Genomic DNA, 21,601 nt, shown 5'->3' on the forward strand with positions numbered 1-21,601 from the left:
AACTGGGCAAATCTATTAGAGTTGCATTTTAGACCTGTGGGATCAAGGTAGGTAGCCTTGAAGCGTGACATCTGGATGTTGACTGAGTGACCTGGCTTTCAGACACTGCAATTTGACCACATACGACATGTGTTATAGTCCTTGCTATTCAAAAACCTAAATGGTTGATCTGAAATTGATTTAGAGCACAGTACTTCCTCTTGACCGGAGGGACTGACCTGGCATCCTCCTTCACATGTCAGTTCTTTGCTTCTTGTAGCGAAAACACCCAATTACCCAGCAGGAGAGGGTTTGCCTGAAAGAAACGTCCAGTGCCAGCGCTAGTACCTTGCTGCCTAGTCTCTTCACTCTGTCAGAGTGGGCAGAGTGGCACCAGTAAGCCTAAAGAATGACTGCTGCTGCCGCTGTGTCCAGGTCACCCCCAACACCACCACCATCCCCAGCTCCTCTTGTCCATATACCGCATCTGGACCAGTTTACAGACCAAAGGCGAAGCAGGGCCATGGAAGTTCACAACCCTGAGCCGGAGGGACTGTTTCAGCTTTGCAGGGATGAAGATGATGATAGCTCTCATTTCTCAAACCGTGCTATCTACGCCAGGCCATTTGAACACGGGCATCATCTCACTGCGGGCCCAAAGGAACCCTAGGAAGCAGGTACTGCTGTCAACCCATTGCAGACAAGGCCTTCCTGTTGTAGCAAAGCAGCATGGACAGGCCTTATCCCTCTTTAATCATTTAAAGGAAACAGAAGAAAAATTTACAAACATATGTATAAATGTGTATATACATATGTGTATCTATGTATATACACATATGTAAATATGCACAATATATAAAATAACATGCTGACTTGTTTGAACTTGGAGGATTACAACTTTCATTGAAATTAAAGCTTTCCATGCTCTCACTGCAGGTGTGCTGGTATTTCCTCAGGATCATTACCTTTCCGTACATTTAAAGGAATGGCAGAAAATCTACTAGTAACGGTGTCTTTAAAAGTGTCCTCCTCAAAAGTGGAGGAAAAGGAATGCAGAAAAAAATATTTTTCCACTGTATTGTCAGAGGCTGTTAGATAAATGATTTCTATGGATTTAGTTGTGTTTATTTATAATGAGGGTTCTAATTTTCATAGATATGCACTTATTTAATAGCTTAATCTTTCTGACTTTACATATGGAATTTTCCTTGAGTACTCAATCTAATAGCCTGAATGTCTTAAAGCAGCAATCAAAAGAAACTTGCACAAATAAAACAAAATGTTAATTGTATAATCTAAGAGCATAAGAGTGTTCACTACAGACTTCTTTCCATTTTTCTGTATATTTGAAGTTCTTTACAATAAGTTGTCAGGGGTAGGGGGAAGTCATCTGCACGATACTAACAAACCTTGATTTCCCATGGAACGTTCACAAGGTCGCTAGTGGGAAAACGTGTATCCATGTTTGAAAGTTTACCACTGACAACTATTAAAAAAAATAAACTTAAGGATGTTTTATTTTCACTGAGAAAAATTTAGAAAATGGACAAAAAAAGAATCTCTCATAAGTTCACCTACACAGGTACAGAAACTTTCAGTATGTTATTATAGTTCTTTCCAGTCCTTTTTGTGTATATTCTATTTGTACTATTTGGTTACACACATTAATATTTTGCACACTTTTAAAAAAACAGAATGTCATTTGATTAATGGCTGCGTGGTATTCCATTATATAAGTTATATAAACATACCATATTATAGTTTCCAAAATCGCCTGGGAAAATTCTTTGGGACCCACCAACTAAATAAGAATCTCCAGGATGGCAAGGAATATGAATTTTTGAAGCTTACCCTGTGATTATAATGCATTTAATTAACCTACCTAATTAATTATCACATACTTCGTTTGTTTAATCCCTTATTTTCAAACATCAAATAGTTTTCAAATTTCTGCTAAATGACAATCACAATAACATACCTGTAAGGACAGGCATCTCTCTGCATATATATACATTTATTTCCTGAGGGCAATTAAGTAGTTTGTTTGCTTTTTAAAAAGAATTTAGTAATCAGGAACTATGGAATAACTGCAGTTCTGGGAGTGCTCACCCCAACACAATCAGAGAATTCTACAGAAGACTCATCCAGGGTCAGTTGGGAGTTAAGACTCTTAACAACCCTAGAAAAACTCTTAAAAGACTGAGGTCTACCTTTTCCTTTATCTCCATAATCACAACCCTGCTCAAAAGGGCCTCCCTTGAGTATAGCACTGAAATTGGCTATCTTCTGTTGTTGTGTGCTATTTTAAAATACAGATATGTTAGTTCACTTTGTGTGGATCACAACAAACTGTAGAAAATTCATAAAGAGATGGGAATAACAGACCACCATATTTGTCTCCTGAGAAACCTGTATGCAAATCAAGAAGCAACAGTTAGAACTGGACATGGAACAATGGCCTGGTTCCAAATTGGGAAAGGGGTATGTCAAGGCTGCATACCGTCACACTGCTTATTTAACTTACAGGCAGAATATATCATGTGAAATGCTGGGCTGGATGAATCACAAGCTGGAATCAAGGTTGCTGAGAGAAGTATCAACAACCTCAGATATGCAGATGACACCACTATGATGGCAGAAAGTGAAAAGGAACTAAAGAGCCTCTTGATGAGGGTGAAAGAGGAAGTAAAAAGCTGGCTTAAAACTCAACATTCAAAAAACCAAGATCACAGTATTCGGTCCTTTCACTTCATGGCAAACAGATGGGGAAAAAGTGAAAGCAGTGACAGATTTTATTTTCTTGGGCTCCAAAACCAGTGCAGACAGTGACTGCAACTATGAAATTAAAAGACGCTTGCTCCTTGGAAGGAAAGTTATGACAAACCTAGACAGTGTATTCAAAAGCAGACATCACTTTGTCAACAAAGGTCTGTATAGTCAAAGCTATGGTTTTTCCAGTAGTCATGGATGGATGTGAGAGTTGGATCATAAAAAAGGCTGAGCACTGAAGAATTGATGCTTTCAAACTGTGGTGCTGGAGAAGACTCTTGAAAGTTCCTTGGACTGCAAGAAGATCAAACCAGTCAATCTAAAGAAAATCAACCCTGAATATTCACTGGAAGAACTGATGCTAAAGCTGAAGCTCCAATACTTTGGCCACCTGATGGGAAGAGCCGACTCACTGGAAAAGACCCTGATGCTGGGAAAGACTGAAGGCAAAAGGATAAGGAGGTGGCAGAGGATAAAATGGTTAGATAGCATCACCAACTCAGCGCACTTGAGTTGACCAAACTCCAAGAGATAGTTAAGGACAGAGGATCCTGATGTGCTGCAGTCCATGAGTTGCAAAGAATCAGACACGACTTAGCAACTGAACAAGGAATGGTAGTTCACATAACTAACCCAAAGAGCAGTTTCTTAAACTTAGTCCCAGAGATTTCTAGGTATTTTCAGGGGTCTGCAAGTGCAATACAGTTTGGTTTCAATGCTGTTTCCATTTTGATGGTAATATACATATAAGGTAAATGCTAGACAATTCACTCAATTTCAGGGCCTGAGGTCTTATGTTTAGTATCAAAATAACACAAGGTCATCACCACCCAAAGAAACCTGAGCCAATGTTTTTAAAACTAGGATGTGTGGACATACTCCCAGGGTTCCTTGAGAAAAGTTTTTCCTTTAAAGGGAGTTTATACCGTACTGAAAGTTGAGAACCACCTGCTTAGAAGTCAAGAGTCATACTGCTTTTCTTCCTGGGCAGCACCCAGCCCAGGCTCAGCGCTGGTCAAAGTTCAGGCTGCACGATTCTGTGCACCATCGGGTCTCTTGTAAGAGATCGCCACCAGGCCTTCCAGCCACATTTCTTGAACCCATCCCCAGGGCAATAAGAATCCATTCCTTGCCTTTTACCTTATTGACAGAACCTAATATTCCAGAGACCATCAAGCCCAACCCCACTCACAGTACACGGGAAAAGTGAGGCCCCGAGATGGAAAGTGCCTTAAGCGAGATCACACAGCTAGCTACCAGCAGAGACAAAACAAGAACCTCCTATCCCAACTTCCGTGCCTCCGCTGACCCTGTAGCGAGCAGGGATCGCACGGACCTCATTTCCTCCACCACCACCACCACCCCCAAACCCATTTCCACCCTCCTCGCGTCCCCAACCTCCCTCCGTTCTCTCCAAGTCGACTCATCTCCCTCTATTCCAGGACTTCACAAACATTCCACACTCCCCAACTCCAACCCTACTGCTTCTGGCAGTCCCTCGCCTACAAAACACACAAACGCAGAGAGCGCCATCAAACAGGGACTCTGTCAGCCCGCAGAACTCCGCGCGCCGGGGTCAGCCCCAAGGCGCAGGCGTCATCCTAAATCGGCGCACGTCGGTGATGTCACGGGCGCGCCACCCCATGAGCCAGGAGCCCGGGACTCCAGCTCCGGGAAGCAGGTCGTCGGTCTGTCAGCCTGCTTACCGCGCGACTTCGGGCACAAGGAACGTCTGCGCCACAAACTTGGACGAGAGAGGCTGTAGTGGTCGAGGGCTGCTGAAGAAAGTAGAGGCGGATAAAGAGTGAGCGACGCCTGAAGGAGACGTCAGCAGAGCGCACCGGAAGCGGTCAGAGAATGACGAGTAAGCCGGGTTGAGGGCCACGAAATTGGATAGGGGTGGGGTGTTAGCCGGAGACTAGGTCTAGGTATTGGTGGGTGACAGGGTTGCAGGGGAGTCTGGACGGAACTGCCATGGGAATTGTCCCGCCTTCTAGAAGTGTAACTGTGGCCAGGAGACCCGATTGGCCTGGCGCAGTCTCTGAACTAGAAACTGATGTCGGGTTCTCTGGGCCGGAGGAGGGGGCCGGAGGAGGGGGGCTGCCCTGATCCCTGGTGAGTGGTGCTAGAGGAGGGCCCAAGGCCTTGGTCTGACTTGGCTGCTATATCCCGTGGTGGCGTGGTCAAGGCCCTTTTCCTCTCTTCAACCCGCTTTCCCCTTTTGTAACGGTTGGATGGCATCACCGACTCAATGGACATGAGTTTGAGCAAGCTCTGGGAGTTGGTGATGGACAGGGAAGCCTGGCCTACTGCAGTCATTGGGGTCGCAAAGAGTCGGACAGGACTGAGCGACTGAACTGAACTGAAGGTACTGATAATGGTGCCTGCCCAACCAGCTGTTCTGTGAACGGCCCTTTTCTGGTGTAAAGCGCAGACAGCGCGCTGGGGAACAATACCACTAACCCAAGGCTTTGAGAGTTTGAGCAGAGAGGAGGTGAGCAAGCACCCTAGGCAATTTATATAGGCAGGGGAGTGACACCGTTAAAACTGGATTTTAAGTTCCACTTCTGCCTGTCGATCTGCGTGATCGAGTTAAGTGTCTCAGCATATTTGAACTTCCAATTTTCTCAGTGCTTAATAGGAATGTGTGTGTGCCGGGGTAGTCATGTCCGACTCTTTGCAACCCCATGGACTGTAGCCCACCAGGTTCCTCTGTCCATGGGATTTTCCAAGCAAGAATACTGGAGTGGGTTGCCTCCTCCAAGAGATCTTCCCAACCCAGGGATTGAACCCATTTCTTTTGTGTCTCCTGCATTGGCAGGCGAATTCTTTACCACTGGCGCCATCTGGGACTATATAATAGGAATAATAATGCCTTTAAAATATTCATTCAGAAAGTATGAGATAAAGTGTACGTAGCTTTTAATTGGGCATGGTTAAGTATTGAGGGCTCAATAACTGTTAGATGTGTGTTATAGGAGGGAAAAAAAAGGCTTCTGGGTTTAATGCTAGGCACCTGTTTCAGTTGCAGTCATTCCTGGGGTTCCATACCCTGCAAGTTGCTTTCTACAAACAGATTTCAATCCCTGTCTTCCAGTTGAGGGAGAATCATACTCTGTATATGAAGCTTGTAACCACCTTGGTTTGTTTGTTCAAATGTATTCAGGGAAGCACAACAGAGCCAGGATGGAATTTAGAGTGTAGTGTGAACCATATTTTCTAGTCCTTTGGCCCTTAAACCAGGCCTTTGTCTCATTCTATTCACACCCATATTCTGTCCCCAATGCTGTGGTTTTCTTCTTCAGAAGAAATTAAGAAACAAGAGTGTGAAAATTTTTGAAGGTTGAAACCATGTTGAGCAGTATGTGTTTTGAGCTTGAAGAAAGCTCTATGGTATTTTATCAATTTAGGACACCATCGGTTGTATGATGCATCTCAGCTTCATTGATACTAAATGTGAAAAGTCTTTTTTTAAACATCAAACAGTAAACAAAACATAATAGTTTCAACTATCCTCATTCTGAAAAACCCTGTCACATAACTTTTAAATGAGATACATTATTAAAGTTCTAGAGCAACAGATTCCAGAGATTCTGACACACATTCATGTTTGAGGAGCACTGTTTTAAAGCACGCTGCTGGGACTGCTAGGATGGATGTGGCCGGAGGGTAGGACCGTAGACATCCGAGAAAGCTTTGGCGCTGTGCTCTCTGTACCACCCGTCTTCTGTCCCTCAATAAGCAAAGTGCTTTTCCTAGTTAGAAGAGTCTTAGGTTTTCTAGCCATAGCCAACAGGATCGATCTTTCCGTGTTTGTGTTTTGTTTTGGTTTTAATCCCCTAGGTGCCGTCTACCATGCCTTTTCTCAGAAGGAGGCAAAAGAGTTCGACGTTCAGGTACAGTGCTTGGGCAGGGGGTCTGGGAGCACCAGAGGTGATGACCAAGATGGCTCAGTGGCTTCTTAACCTTTAGTGCTGTTTTAGATGTCCTTTCCCACAGTTGACTTGTCACGTTTCCTGCAGACATATTAGGTTTAATCAAGGTCTGTTCTGCTGGCCTCCTTTCCCGGAGTCAAGTTTGGTAAACTGGGACTTCTTGATCTGTGTCCCCTCACCATGTAGGGGACACCAGGCTGTGCTCACCTGAAACCTGTCATGGTGAGCACTGTCATTTGACCTTGTTACTCTGCCCCCTTCACTCCTGAAGAGGGAAGACCATATTTCATGAGTGTAATTTAGGGATCATATCTGGGTGCTACAAACATAGTTTGGCAGAAGCTTCACTGGTGACTCATATGAGCGAGTTACTTAGGAAATCAAGATTTTGAAAGACTGATATACCTTTATTTGGCTTCTGCATGAGAGGCGGGCCACTTAGGTGTTTAAAGAATCAAATGTCAAAAACAAAAAAAGAATCAAGTGTCCTCTTACAATAGTAATAGTGATGACAGTGAATTTTTACTTAGCATTTAAAAGCACAGAACTGAAGCTGACGGCCCTCCTTACTATGGGGAGCCTTGAAGATTGTGTATATCACATTTATCCCCATCTCCCACCTGTCCCCAAGCCCATGACTGCTCCATGAAATGAGAGCTTGATTACTATTGACACATGAGCTCCAAGGTGTTTGCAGCCCAGTTAGTGCAACAGAAGTCCAGGAAATGGCCCTGCCAAGAGGGAGAACCTCAGTACAGTGCTCCCTAGGGGTGTGGCGAACATGTGGGCAGAGGCATTGGAATGAGGAAGAGACTGGTGGAACTTCAACTTGAGGGACAGCAGTGCATGTTCTTTCAAGAATTACACGCAGTCCTGACAGGTTGCCCAGAAGTCCTCTCTAAGTGCAGGTGCTGTCACAGTCACACGCTGCTCTGCTGTGTGTGGGAAGAGTGACCGCGCAGGGCTAAGGTATGCTCACAGTGTCTTTCTTCATGCAGTGCCGGAACCAGTTAGGAGAGTAGTCATGCCACGTCCACAAGGCTGAAGACTCAATAAAGAGTATTGATGATATGGCCAGTGTCAGAAGTGCTGCAGCTGGGCCCAACCTGGAGTTCTTGATTATGCTGTTTTTCCCTAGTGTTAGGATCATTTCCTTTGAGGCCATCGCTTGCCTTCATTTGATCATGATTGATTAAATACTATTGTCCTATCGTTTCTCAGGCTTTCCTCCCTTCCAAGGATGAGAGAAGGCTTTTCTTCCAAATACAATGTTTTCATCCATTGGGTTTTTTGCTGTGGGTTTTTGTTTTTATTTTTAACTAACTTCAAAGAAGTAGAGTAGGAAGTTGGAGTCTGAGGTGATTGATCTGTGTGGCAGTCACAAATTGACATTTAAATGTGGCTTTCACTTCTGGCCAGCTGGGCTGGCGGACACTTGGCCAACAAGAGGCTCTGTGGGCCTCGGTGGGTAGATAGGTGGGTCAGTGAAGGTGGCCCCCCTGCTGTTGTGGTGGTGTGTGGGAGTGCCTGGGGGCCTGGGTGGTCCCAGCCAGAGCAGCATCTCACCATCTTGTCCCCAAGCAGCACATGGGAGCCCAGCGGGCCGAGGCCTTCGTGAAGGCCTTCCTGAGGCGGAGCATGCCCCGCATGAGCCAGCAAGCCCTAGAGGACCACCTGCAACGCAAAGCCGTTGTCCTGGAGTACTTCACTCACCGGAAGCAAAAGGAAAAGAGAAAGAAATCTAAAGGCCTTTCTGCCAAGCAGAGGAGGGAGCTGCGGCTCTTTGACATTAAACCAGAGCAGCAGAGGTATGGCGACCTTCTCCTGCCTTTCCATCCCAGCAGCGTGATCTACCTGGTACTGAGTACGAATTTGGAAAGCTAGGGGATTCCCTGGTGGCTCAGACCGTAAAGAGTCTGCCTGCAACGTGGGAGACCCAGGTTCGATCCCTGGGTCAGGAAGATCCCCTGGAGAAGGAAATGGCAACCCACTCCAGTATTCTTGCCTGGAAAAGCCCATGGACGGAGGAGCCTGGTGGGCCACAGTCCGTAAGGTTGCAAAGAGTCTGGCACAACTGAGCAACTTCACTTTGGGAAACGAGGCAGCCCCTGCTCCACTTAAGCTAAGAGAGCCTCTCCCATTTCTGCCACAAGGGGGCAGCCTTCCTTTACCAATTCAGACCTTTTTGAATTTGGCTTCTGTCCTATCCTTAACTAATAAGGCCAGTGCCAAAAGTGAGTCTGCCGCCCATGGCAACAGGGCGACAGTTTTCTTAGAACAAAAGGAACTGATACTTCTTAACATATATCTCTCTGTAGCTTTTAATAGCACTAGACAGACTCACCCATTGAGGTTTTATTTGCCAAAGAACGTGCTGCCCATGTGTTTCAGAAGTTTCTGAGAGAGACATCACTCTCTGTGGGAGGACATGTTCCTCCCTCCAGCTGACACCCCATCCCTTCTTGGCTACAGTTCTGTATTTGCATGTCTTAGGACTGTTCATATGCTTTGGCTCCAAGATCTGTAGCCAGATAGCCTCCCACATCCCCCAAGACAGAGACTGTCACTTTGTTCATGGCCCCCTCACAAAATCAGCTGGGTTTTGGGAGGAGGAAGGGACTGCTGCCTGCCCCTGGTGTGCCTCGTCCGTGTCCCCACCAATAGAGTCCACTTTGGGTTTCAGCCTGAGGTTCTCATTTTCTCTAGCCAGTAGCTTCATTAAGTGGATTCCTCATGAAGCACCAGGAAGGCCCATTTGGGGTCCTCTCACCTGCTTCCTCCCCTGCACCCCACCACTTCTCACCCTCCAGACAGGCCCTGTCACCTTGCACGTGGGCTTATGACAACCAGCAACTCCTGTTTACTGAGGGCTTATTGGGTCAGCTTCCTATGACAGAAAACCTCAAAACAGCAGTGACTTAAACAATAAGCCAGTAGCAGTGGCTTCTTTTCTCTGTGAAAAGTCCAGTTGAATACCATCCTGCGCTGGTGAAGCAGGCAGTTCCACAGCCATCAAGACACCCCGGAGTGCAGCCTTGGGTGCGTCCTTGCCGCTGCACCATCTTTATCTAAGGCGTCTGCCTGAGCTCCAGCTGTCACGGCTGCATCTAACCAGCAGGAAAGACGAAGGGGCAAAGGAAGGCAACATCTTTCTCTTCTCATAAGCAAAAACTTAGCCTTGAGAGTATTCTACCAGAGAGGAAACTAAGAGTTGAGACGTGAAAGTACTGGATTTCAGTGCGGTTATAGGAAGTAGAACTAGGATTTGCACCCAGGTCCCAGTGATCCAGGTCATGGTCCTTGGCATCAAGCCATGCTCTGTGCTCTTTGGATGTTACATTGTCATATATTGTATATGCCACATTGCCTGACTTTTTACCTCTCTCTGAATTTGCCACAGATACAGTCTTTTTCTCCCTCTACATGAACTCTGGAAACAGTACATCCGGGATCTATGCAACGGCCTCAAACCAGACATGTGAGTCGCAATTCTGAGGCCTTGCCCTTTGGGGAAGAACCCAAGGAACCCTGCTATCAGCATTGCCTGGCTGCAGAAGTCTGTAGACCTGTTTACTTCTTTCAGAATTTACCATCATGGTGTACATTGAAGGCTTCTATTTACCTCTTAGGCAGCCACAGATGATTCAGGCCAAGCTTCTAAAGGCAGATCTTCACGGCGCTATTGTTTCAGGTAATTTGCTTAAAGAGCACATCATCCGGATGCCCAAGCCATCCTTCAGTGACAGTTCCTTTCACTGCTGATATCCCCACATCACCAGCACTTAGGTTAGGAGATGACCATAGATGTCTTAGTCAATTCTGACCACTTGTTGGATACTCTTAAATGATCTCTGTGTACCTTCTCCACACAAAGACCCCTGCTGGTACCCCAAAGGACACAGCAGCTGCTGGCGCTCACACACAGCCTGCTCACTTGAACAGTCCTGTGGTTTTAAATGTCAGCTGTGGACCAACAGTCACCAAGTTGTCATCTCCAGCACAGACCTTACCCTTGAACTCTTTGAATTCAACTGTCTACTGTATATAGCCACCCAGATGTGCAGTGGACATTGTAAACTTTACACATCCAAAATAGAACTCTGGGCCTCTCCTCAGATCAGCCCTTCCCCTGGTCTTTGTCATCTCAGTTGCCACTGAGATCGTTGTCAGTGATACCACTTAGTACTCCTGAGGCCATAGATAGTGGTGCACTGTTCACGCTGGTCGTTCAGGCCGAAAACCCAAGAAGTATCCACATTTCTTCTTTCCTCATCCCCACCTCCAAGGCATGAGCGCACCCTAACATCCAAATCTAAGCCACTACCTCCTCCCCTGGATTATTGCAAAGCTGCCTAACCCTCTTCCTGCCAACACACTGCCCTCCCCTGACCAGGCAGCCAGACGAGAGATTTTTTTTTAACTGAAAAAGTTGTGTCCCTTCTGCCTCTTTACTGTGGTCCAAACGGCCTGTCCATTCTCCTTGGGCAGCAGGTCTAACCACACTGGCCAGCTTTCTGCTTCTCACCAGGCCTGGCCCTGCTCAGGGTCTTAGCATTTGCTTCTTCCCTCTGTCCAGAGAGTTCTTTGTGCTCACAGACTGATTCTTTCTCATCATTTGGGTCTCTACTCAGATGTTGCTTCCCAGGGGTCTACCATTACTAAAGGTGACCCCTCTCCCCCATTACCCTGCCCTTGTGTTTTTTTCGTAGCACTCCTCACTATCAGAAACTACAGTTGTCTGTGTGTATTACCCCTCCCCTGTTAGAACAGCAGCCCCCTGAGAGCAGGACCGGGACTGCCCTTCTCACTGCTGTGCCCAGCACTGACCTAGGACAGTGCCAGACACACGGCAGGCGTCCAGTGACCATGTGCTCACTGCATGGGGGTGGGCTGGAGGGGGCGAGGGCCTGCTGCCATGGGGGCAGCTCATTACTGGGTGACGTGTAGTGGCCTCCCGTTCTGGCCAGAGCGTGGGAGGTTACAGAAGGACCATGGTGAACAGGTATTCATTCAGGTCCTATAAGTGAGACTTGGCCTTGCCAGAGCAACCCAACTGTGGGTCTTGGTATTAGATACACATGTGACCCCTTGGCTCCAGAATCCTGCCTAGGACCCCTGTGGCAGCACGCCCTCTGAAGGACACCCTATCAGAGCAGCACAGGCCCTAACGCCCCCAGTAAGGGACTGGGAAGCCTGGGCTTGTCCATGCCCAGCTGAGTAGCCAGCACTTAGGATAGGAGTGCTGCCCCTCACCACGCCCCGCCTGCTGCTCTTTCTTCCTCTGCTGGCTCAAGGTTGGAAACAGAGCCCTCATCCCCCACAGGCCTGGCTGCCTGTGGCTCCATTAATAGCACAGAGGCCTGAGCCCTCAACTGCCTTTTTCCTTTGCAGTTACAAAATCCAAGTGCCCCTCCTATGTGGGTGTTACAGGGATCCTTTTACAAGAAACAAAGCACGTTTTCAAAATTATCACTAAAGAAGACCGCCTGAAAGGTACGTGACTGGATGGCCATGGCTGTGGCCGCCCCAGCCAACTCGCCGGCCCTTTCCTCAGGGTTCTAAAGGTAGTTTGGCCTTTCGAGTCAGCAGATCCCTGCCTACTTTACATCTCAAGCCTGCAGAGACCATCCTGGCACCCAAGGCTCTCCCTGAGACACTCGTCAGCCCAACTGCTGTGGCCAGATAATGATCAAGGGAAGGAAGGGTTGCTTGGCTGTGCCTCCAGACACCTGGGTCTGTTTCCAGGACTGGGACCCTCCACCTGCCCAAAGGCTGCTGCCTCCCAGAGGATTGTAGCCAGAGAGGTAGCAGGGAGGAAGCCAAGGCAGCGCCTGCCCCTGGAGTTCCCAGAGCCCACGCCCTGGGATGCAGGGAAGCATCTCGCTCATCTGCCCGTTGTGCTCACCGCTCTGGCAGAGGAGCACCTGGTCTGTCAGGATTCCCACACCCCCACCTTGCCCACGAATCCAGAGATTTCAAAACCACAGTGGGGGGTTGTTCCTTTTGTTTTTGACCCTTGGATTTCTTGCTGCTTGCTTCTATTTCCCTATATATTCTGCTCTCATTTTAAACCTAAGAAAGTGGTGTACAAGTTTCCCCAGGAAGCATAAAACCATGAGTCTTTCTGCAAGTTATGTGGCAAGACCTGTTTCTGGCACTTTTTCTGGGAGTTTCTGATTCTGGGAGTTTGGTTCATGGCCTTTCACCCTGAAAACTAGGTGTTGAGTTACATTTAAAATGTGAGTAAATTGACCTTCTGGTAGAATCATCACCTTCATCCTGGTATTGTTACCTTTGTGGGTTCCTCCATTTCCTAATGTCTTTCCTAATAGCTTTGTTTATTTTCTAATACAAACATCTTGGGAATAATAGTTTCCGTAAAAGTGAACTTACTGCTAGAATTTTTTTCCTTATCCTTTTTCTCTTACTTTTTTTCAGTTATCCCCAAGCAAAACTGTGTGTTCACCGTGGAGATCGATGGCTTTATTTCCTACATTTATGGTAGCAAATTCCAGCTGCGGTCAAGTGAGCGGTCTGCAAAAAAGTTCAAAGCCAAGGGAACAATTGACCTGTGAGCTGTTACTGCCTAAGGGGATTATTTATGCCAGCCAAAGACTGGAAACATCCGCCTTTCAGGGAAGAGATGGTCAGGCCAGTTCTGGTTATAGACCACTTCCAGCCAGTTTAAATCAGCATTAAGGACATTTAGTCATCTGGGGAGAAGCACACTGTACTGAGCACAGAATTCAGGGACCAGAGGGATGTGTCTTTACAGATGCTCTCGTTTTTCTGTTACTCCCATGGAGAGAAAAGATTGGCAGAAAGCACCAGGAGTAACACAAGTTGACCCAAATAGTTTGTTTGGTTTTTCTTTTTCACACTTTTCTGTTTTCAGAATGTTGTTTGCTATGTCAGTAGACTGTGTAATAAAGCATGCGTGTGGGCGTGAACAGGCCACAGGAGCGATTCCTGCAGCGCAGCCAGGACGAGGGAGAGAGGCCTGAGGCCGTCCCTGGCTCCTGCCTTTACTTCTGCGCTCGGTGTGGTGAGGCGCTGAGTCTCACTAGCTAGTGGTGACCTGCATCTTTGATGGGTCACTTTAAATCAGGCCTTCTGTCAAGCTCTTTGACCTAACCAAGGTTCACTTTGCTGTTTCTAGAAAGCAGAAGAAAGTTCCAGTACAGGAAGCTTAAGCCTATGGAGTGTTCTCAATTCCTGAGTCTGTCAGGCTCCAGAGGAAGGTGGACTGAAGGGAAAACAAGACTACAGCCTTTCCCAAGGTCTAACCTGCTAGGAAAGCCTGAGTCCCCAACAGTGCTGCCTTAGTTGACTCTTCGTTCCATTTTTGCTGCCAAAAAGCATGGCTCTCCAGTCTGACCCTGGCCCTGTGGGCAGTGTGCCCGTGGGCCAGTAGGTGGGGCCCTTCTACACAGGCCTGAGTACAAACCAGCCGAATGAGAACAGGGTGGGGACCAGCCTTCCAGGTGTGCTATTGAAAAAGCCATGTGGCTTAGGAGACCCTATCACCCCTTTCCTTTGAGAAGCAGGTGTTTGCCAGTCAACAAGGTGAAGGCAGAAGCATTCCTGATGACAAGCTGGTGGCAAATTCACATGCTTTTTTCTTCCACACCAAGAGAAGCAGCAATGCCAGAGCTTTGCTTTCTTAGCATTTCCCACTCAGACTCCACACGGGACAAGAAACACGATAAGGGGAGTGTAAACACTGATTTCACATCAACTGGAGAACAGCGAGAAGGCCTAGCTGTGCCTCCTGAGGGCTGAGCCCGCCGAGAGTCTCCCACGGACATACATGCCTGGCAGCTCGACCCTGCTTCCATCTGTGTGTGGTGTCCCCCACTTACCAGGAGGGTCTGAGTCCCCTGGGGTGTTCTCCGCAGCCCAGCCGCCATTGCCTGTGGTTTGGAGCCCAAGTCCCGGCACCACCTCAGACAGGGCATCCTGACCCAGTGACAGCCGTTGGGTGTGGCCACAGGGACACTCAGGGTCAGAACACTGGCTTGCCTGGGTTCTCACCACCTGAGAGCGCTCGAGCTGGGATTTGAACCCTATAGTCTAGTCCAGAGCCACGTTCTTTAGGATGGGAAGATACTTCAAGAGTGCATCCTTTATTACTTGGGTTCCCGCTTCCTGAGGGAATCTCTTGTCTTTCCCATAGTACGGCTTCTGTTCTTCCGGCTGTCGGAAAGTGCCACACTGGTAACAGCGTAGGTGCTATCACTTCCTAAATCCCACTGCTCTTACCCACCCCTCTGCAGTGTAAAAGGCGGCCAATGTTGTGTAAATATACAGTTGCTTTCCAGAAAAGTTGTTGGAACCAATTGCCATGTGAAATCTGTTTTTCACTTGGCGCAGACTCAAGTTTCCATGTGAGTGGCTGTTTTGTTTGTAGACCTCTCCCCCTCCCCAAGGAGACTCGGTGAGAACGCTCACCTGCCACGAAGCTGCTGCTGCTGTGCTGCCTGTTTCTGGGAGACCCTTCTGTCCCTAGGGACCATTAGGCCCTGTGCCCCATGGACCATGCCATCCTCAAAGGCAGGGGACGGGGTGAGGGGGGCCCAGGCCGGGCTGGGTGCTGACTGTGAGTGAGCGATCCCGATGAACCCGTACTAAATGCTGCCACAGGCAGGGGCGCGGGGCCCACCGTCCCCATGGCTGCAGCACAGGGCTTGTCTTGGAGGGCGGTGTAGTACTTTGCAGTCCAGTCTCTCCCATCTCCACTGCCCAGGGAGCAGAGCTCCAGCAGAGCTGGGGCCTTGGACACGGAGGCTACCTGTGAGACACAGCAAAATCTGCCTTGTGTATAAGCCTTCATGCAGGGGAGAACCCTGTGCCCCAAGAGGCCTGTGAAGCAACAGAACAGTTAACACCACGGGACGAGACAGGAGACGGGTACAGTGACCCATTGTCCCCCTAAGAGCGAGTGGGCCCCAGGCCCTTTACATCCCCTAGGCCAGTTCTGAGCAGGACACAGCCACAGTGCGGGGCCTGCAGAGGACAGGCCAGTGCCTCTAGGGCAGGAAAAGGATGCAGCACCTGGAGGGTAAGGGACAGTGTGGGCCGTGCCTTATTAGCCCAGCCTGCCATAACAGTGCTGCAGGGAGGCAGCTTAATCAACAGACATTTCTTTTCTCATTGTTCTGGAGGCTGGACGTCCAAGGTTAAGGTGCTGTCGGGGTTGCTGTCTGGTAAGAGCTTTCTCCTTGGCCACATCACTGTGTCCTCAGATGACCTGTGTGCACTCAGGGAGAGGTGAGGGGAGGTCGCTGATATCTCTTCCTCTATAAAGACACCAGTCTTATGGAATTAAAGCTCCACCTTCCTAAGCTTGTTTAACTTTAATTACCTCCTTAAAGGCTCAGAGCTTCAACAGAGGAATCTGGAGAGAACATGATTCAGTCCATAACAGCTATGGAGGTGTCCCAGCTGGGACAGACTAGTTGTATCCTGTATCCTGACCCACATCCTCAGATACTGGCCTGGCCCGGCCTTCCCACACCACTCCATGGGGTGCTTGGACCATTAGCCAGTTCATCCAACCCAGCTGCTGGACCCTGAGCTCCCATCACCACAGGATTCCAGGATTTGCTCATGGAACTTCAGTTCAGCTGCTCCCTCCAATACCAGGAGCTCAGAGGGTTCCAGCTTCTCTTACATTTCTGCAAACAGCTCCTCTTCCCAAGCCCTCTTGGGGCCAGGCAGAGTCTGGTTGGGAAAGGAAATGAACACACAGGTGGGCGGGGTGGGCAAGGGAGGCACCCTGGAGGTGGCTCTGGATCCAGGCATTTGTGGGATGTTAAGAGCGTGGTCACACAGGCTCAGTGGGGCCTGCAGGGCCTACATGAAGGACCCAGGAAATCCCCTGCCCAGAGGGCAGCAGGAGGGGAGAGATGGTGAGAGCTGCTAGAAAAGTTCTGCTGCATCCGGGCAGGCTGTGGAATTGTGCTGATCCAGTCACCCAGTTCCGAAGTCTTCCAAGGCCTCAGTGTCACTATCTGTCAAGTGTGGCCTTGAGACTAGATCAGGGCTTCCTGAAGTGGGATTCTGGCACTGCCTGTGCGAGAATCTGCAGGATATGTGTCAAAAGCAGCCAGATCTTGGGCTGCGATCAGACTCCACGGGTGGAGCCCAGACAGCTTTCTGTTTCTCTAAGACCCCAGCTGGTTCCTCCAATCATTGATGTTTGAGGATGCTGGACTCCAGATGGTATCTGAAGTCTTTCCCAGCTCTGACATCTGGACTGTGATTTAAGATTTGGGCCTCTCGGGATGGCGCTTTCTGAGTGCTGGAAAAGGTTGTCAAATGACTGATCTCTCAGGTTCTGAAGAGTAAACATGAGCATTCCCCCCAAAAGCCATAAATTACGGTAAAAAGCTTTCTTTCTGGACAATGGCTTTAGTTCTAATTTAGTTTGCATTTCTTAACTATAATGTCTAATTAAGACATCTGTTAAATGTCTATAATATTAATTTAATAGAGGGGGTTCTAATAGAACTGTATTGGAATTGTCCATTTAATTAACCTCATGGGCCTTTAATGGATGTCTTAAATAGACATCATTAACAAGAGTGCTAGACAAATTAAAATTAGAGTCAATAACATTCTTGGTAATTTTTCCTGAGCTGTGAAGGACAAGCATTGCTAAGTAGACAGACACAGAGATGGAGTGTTGGTGCTGACGTCCCCAGCAGGGTCCACAATGGACAAGGCCCCAGGCACAGCTCAACCATTCTGTGTCCTGGTCAGCTCTGCCCAAAGAGGGAAGCCATCGGAGGCAGTTCTCAGGAGCACTGTCCTGCTCTGCCCGCTTCATATACCTTTCACAGAAAACATTTGCTGACCGGGTCCTTCAGACAGCTCCTGGATGTGGGAAGAAAATGGAGGAAGGAGGGACTCACCCAGAGATTCTCACTAGATACCATAGCTGTGTGGATCGGGAGAGGTGGCACCCTCTAGCACAGGGCAGGATTGGCAGGAATGGGGGGGCGGAATAGGATGAAATGGGATGAGAGGAAAACATTCTATTACTTTTGGCCCCTCCGCGTCACCGAACAGCTCTCACTTAAACGAGCTATAGCTTCCCAAAATCAGTAGTCAGTTCTCTCTTACTTCATCTCTCATCAACTTTTGTCATGACTAACCATTCCCTGCCTCTTGAAACACCTCTGTAGCCCCACACTCCCTGACTTCCCTCCTGCCTCCCTGGCCACACCTTCTCAAGTGTTCTTTCATGGATTCTCATCCTGTTCCAAACTTCCAAATGTTGGTTAAGCCCTGAACTCCAGCTTTGGACTCTTCTGCATTTGCTCTGTAGCTGGTCTCATCCACAACTTCAAATACACTTGACCCTCAAAATCATATTGGCAGCCTAGCTTCCTCCTAACCCCAGACCCAAATCTGTAACTGTATCATTGTCTGCCTCCCCACCCCTTCCAGTGTGAACTTTTGAAGGACATCTTTGTCCTGATCTCTGCTGCCTCCCCAGTGATGTAGAAACAGTGAACCCTAACAGGTGTTCCGTGAGGGAATGAACACAAGTGCCCATTGAAAGCTCCAGTGCCCCCCACCCCAGCCTGATATGGCAGGACACAGAACTACTGACTTTCCTCTGCTCCCACCTCAGCGAATGGCCTCCTGGCTGTCCCATGACTTAAGCCAGAAACCCAGGCATCATCCTCTCTTGCATTCATGCCCCCCAACCAATCTCCCATAAAGTGCTTGGTGGCCCTCCTTCCAGCCTCCTTGCCATCTCCCAGCTCCCACCTGCTCTCATCTCAACCAACAGCCACAGCCCCTCCCTACCCCCCGCCCCCCGCCCCCGCCTCCACGTGGGGCCCCACCACAGCCGACCCGACCTTTGTGAAGCATGACTCAGATCTCACCGCCCTTCTGCTCAACACCCACAGGGAAACTTCCCAGTGCTCTTTGAATTAAAGCCAGCTTCCGACCAGGGTCATCGGGGCCCCCTCCAGCCCTGGCCTAGCCCACCTCCCCAGTGTCCCAGCCCCACGCCTTCTCTGCAGAGCTCTGCCCTACTCAGGGTGGGCACCTGTCACGCAGCCTGGGACGCTCTTCCCTTGGACTTGCAACCACAAGGCAGCCCCTCCTATGTATTCAGCTCCCCACAACTGGCCTCCCTCAGAGTGGCCTCCTCTGAGCAGCCCCACACCAGCCCCTCTCTCGTATGAGTCCATCTTACATTTTCTGTAGCATTTCTTAGTATCTAACAGTCTTGCCTGTTATTTACTGTCATCTCCTTCTACTAGAATATGAGCCCCATGAACACCAGGACTTTGCCTGTCTCGTTTGCCATCATAACCATTGTTTCCTCAATGCAATCTAGAACACTAAGTTGCACGTAAGTGTTGAGTTAAGTAGTTGCTGTCTGACCAAAAAAAAAAAAAAAAGGCAAGCAGCCAAGAGTGTGGCCTGATGATGGATAAGGGTTGGCACACAGCAGCTGTGATACTGGCCCTGCCCCCCTCCAGCTCAGACAATACCCCACCAACCACTGCCACAGCCTGTCCACGGCAGAGCAGAACTGTGTCCTGGGACCCGCAGGCTCCACACCTTCCACGCTGGCAGGCATCCCAGGCAGCAGTGATGCCCTGCGTCATCGGGCCTGCCCTTCCGTCTACTCAGCCAGATGCACTTACACTTCAGGAGCAGCTGTGATGTGCAGGGTGTGTGGCCAGCGTGCCTCTGCGCTTTCCAGCATCACACGCTGGAGCCCAGGGTGTGAGTGGGAGCAGGTGCGGCTGGTGCAGGTGACCCGGCCTGAGAGGGTGCTGAGCTCAAGAAGCTCAGTAATCAATCAGGAAACTCAAACTCAAGGTCCAGCTTACTCTTGACTTGCAGGTTCAGCCACAAAGGACGTGAAAAAAACAGTGTGTTCAAGGTAGCTTTATTTAATCTACACAAATTAACGTGCATCCTCTGCCAGAAGAAAGGGGAGAGAAATGATGTTGCAGATGGAGCTGCCTATGGCCCTGCCCTCCCGTTCAGTGGAAGCTTGCCCTGCAGTGGTGTGAGATGGAAAGCATCCTCAGTTGCCCTCTGTCTCCCCAGAAAGTGTGTGACTGTGATGCTGCTCACAACAGCACAGACCCTAGGCCTGAGGTGTGCTGGAGGGGTCCCGAGCCCGGGAGGGTTGACATGTGCCTCTCTTTCCAGCTTCACTATACCATTCACGTCGGCAACTCGAGACCAGCCATGGTGGGAATATTTAGACCACACTACCAATCAGGGCTTGTTCATTTTCCAGCTTGCCACCTGAAACACCACTCAGCTCCTCTATGTGCAAGAGAAGCCATGATAAGTTCCAGCCCTGTGAACAGGACCTTCTGAGGGAGGAGGGCCTGTCCCTGCAGGGCCCCTGCAGGAGATGTGACAACATGATTTGAGCCTGAGGTGGTGTTTGACGCCTAGCCCACAGAAGATGGGACACCGTGGCCTGGGGACTGGAAACATGATTTGCATTTGCTGTCTGATAACTCGCAGGGCTATGGATTTTGGATCTGTGTCCTTTCTGTGTGTGAGTCTATCATGTGGGTGCTACATATGTTTCTGCAAGTTAAGCATCTCCCTGGAAGTCCTGTTTTCTTGATGGTAGCTGGGTTGCCCTAACAGCTCTTGCTCAAGGATCATGGATTGAAAGCGAGGAAACTCAAAGTCCTGAGAAATGGGGCGTGTCACCAACTTTACAGTTTTAATACCTCCCTCTCAAAATATGTGCTCTGTCTCTCTGCCCTGGACTTCCATGACCAAGAAGTCAGCAGTGCTGTTACTAGGGTGTGATCACCACAGATGTCCTCATCCCCACCCATGAGAAGCTCTAGCGGGTGTGACAGACAGCGAGTGGTGGGAACGGTTATCATGGGGGCTGCAGAGTGGGGTGGCAGGGGTGGGAGGGGAAGCTGGTAGGTCTGGAGGTGGAGCAGGCTTCCCTGGGGACCTGACCTTATGATGAGGCCAGAGGGCTGAGCTGGAACCAGGCAGGCAGAGGAACCTCCTACAGAGGAACTGGGGGCAGGCAGAGGGGCGTGGGCAGGGGAAGAGTACTGACCGCAGCCGGAGGCTTTGGACACTGGGCAGGGCAGCGGGAAGCCAGGGTCGGGGGAGGAAAGGAGACAGGGGTGAGGTGGAGCTGGCCGGGGCCAGGCCTGGAAGACCAGCACGGAGGCTGTGCCTGTGAGGGACCAGAGTGCCAGCCTCAGGGATACACAAAAGCAGGTTTGAAGGGTGCACACAACTCCCCACAGACAAGGCCTTGTGTTCACAAGCCTCCCACACGAGCCACCACCTGAGTCTCCATTCACAGCCTCATGACCTGTAAGGTGGAACCTTACAGGCCAATAAGCAGAGGGTGGCCTCAGCCAGCCAGGCTGTAAGTGGAGGGCTGGAGCACGGCCAGCAGGACCAAGGAGGCAGGAGGAGGCTGCAGGTGGGCTGTCTCGGGCAAGAAAGCGCCAGTGGGCAGGTGGGGAATGAAGCAGGAACCCCTGGGCAGCAGGAAATGAAGAGGAAGATGGGAAAGCTGGACCAAGAACAGGGAGTGGTGTGGGCACTCTTCTGAGATGTCCTTCCCTGCTTTGGCTCTGTCGCGTAGGCAAGCCACCACCTTTGCAGTGTCTGTGTCCCCATCTGTAAAATAAGCGTCACAAATAAGGCACAGTGAGTAAGATTTACTCTGTGGGACTTCCCTGGAGGTCCAGTGGTTGAGAATCTGCCTTCCAATGCAGGGGATGTGGCTTTGACCTCTGGTTGGAGAACTAAGCTGCACGTGCCGCAGGGAAATTAGGCCTCCACGCCACAACTGGAGAGAAGCCCATGCTTTGCATCAAAGAGACCATGTGCCGCAGCGAAGACCCAACACAGTCAAATAAATAATTTAGGAAAGA

At 49.3% G+C, this 21,601-nt stretch overlaps 1 protein-coding gene across 4 annotated transcripts; it reads left to right on the forward strand.

Annotated features, from left to right (window-relative positions):
- Nucleotides 1-4,366: 4,366 nt before the first annotated feature.
- POP4 (POP4 homolog, ribonuclease P/MRP subunit) lies at nucleotides 4,367-21,601 on the forward strand. Of its 4 annotated transcripts, XR_006340539.1 has the most exons (8): nucleotides 4,367-4,612; nucleotides 6,592-6,644; nucleotides 8,265-8,491; nucleotides 10,084-10,161; nucleotides 10,313-10,374; nucleotides 12,075-12,176; nucleotides 19,966-20,235; nucleotides 21,443-21,601. XR_006340539.1 is itself a non-coding variant. In XM_043899027.1 (7 exons), exons 1-7 carry the CDS (start codon nucleotides 4,606-4,608, stop codon nucleotides 20,046-20,048), a joined length of 612 nt encoding a protein of 203 aa, XP_043754962.1. In that variant the 5' UTR covers nucleotides 4,367-4,605; the 3' UTR covers nucleotides 20,049-21,601. The 4 variants fall into 4 exon arrangements, 3 of the variants coding, with proteins under 3 accessions (XP_043754962.1, XP_043754960.1, XP_043754961.1); XM_043899027.1 differs by having other exon boundaries at nucleotides 19,966-21,601; XM_043899025.1 differs by lacking the exons at nucleotides 19,966-20,235; nucleotides 21,443-21,601 and adding an exon at nucleotides 13,122-13,633.

This window comes from Cervus elaphus, chromosome 4 (assembly GCF_910594005.1).
Source record: "Cervus elaphus chromosome 4, mCerEla1.1, whole genome shotgun sequence".
Taxonomy (NCBI): Eukaryota; Metazoa; Chordata; class Mammalia; order Artiodactyla; family Cervidae; genus Cervus; species Cervus elaphus.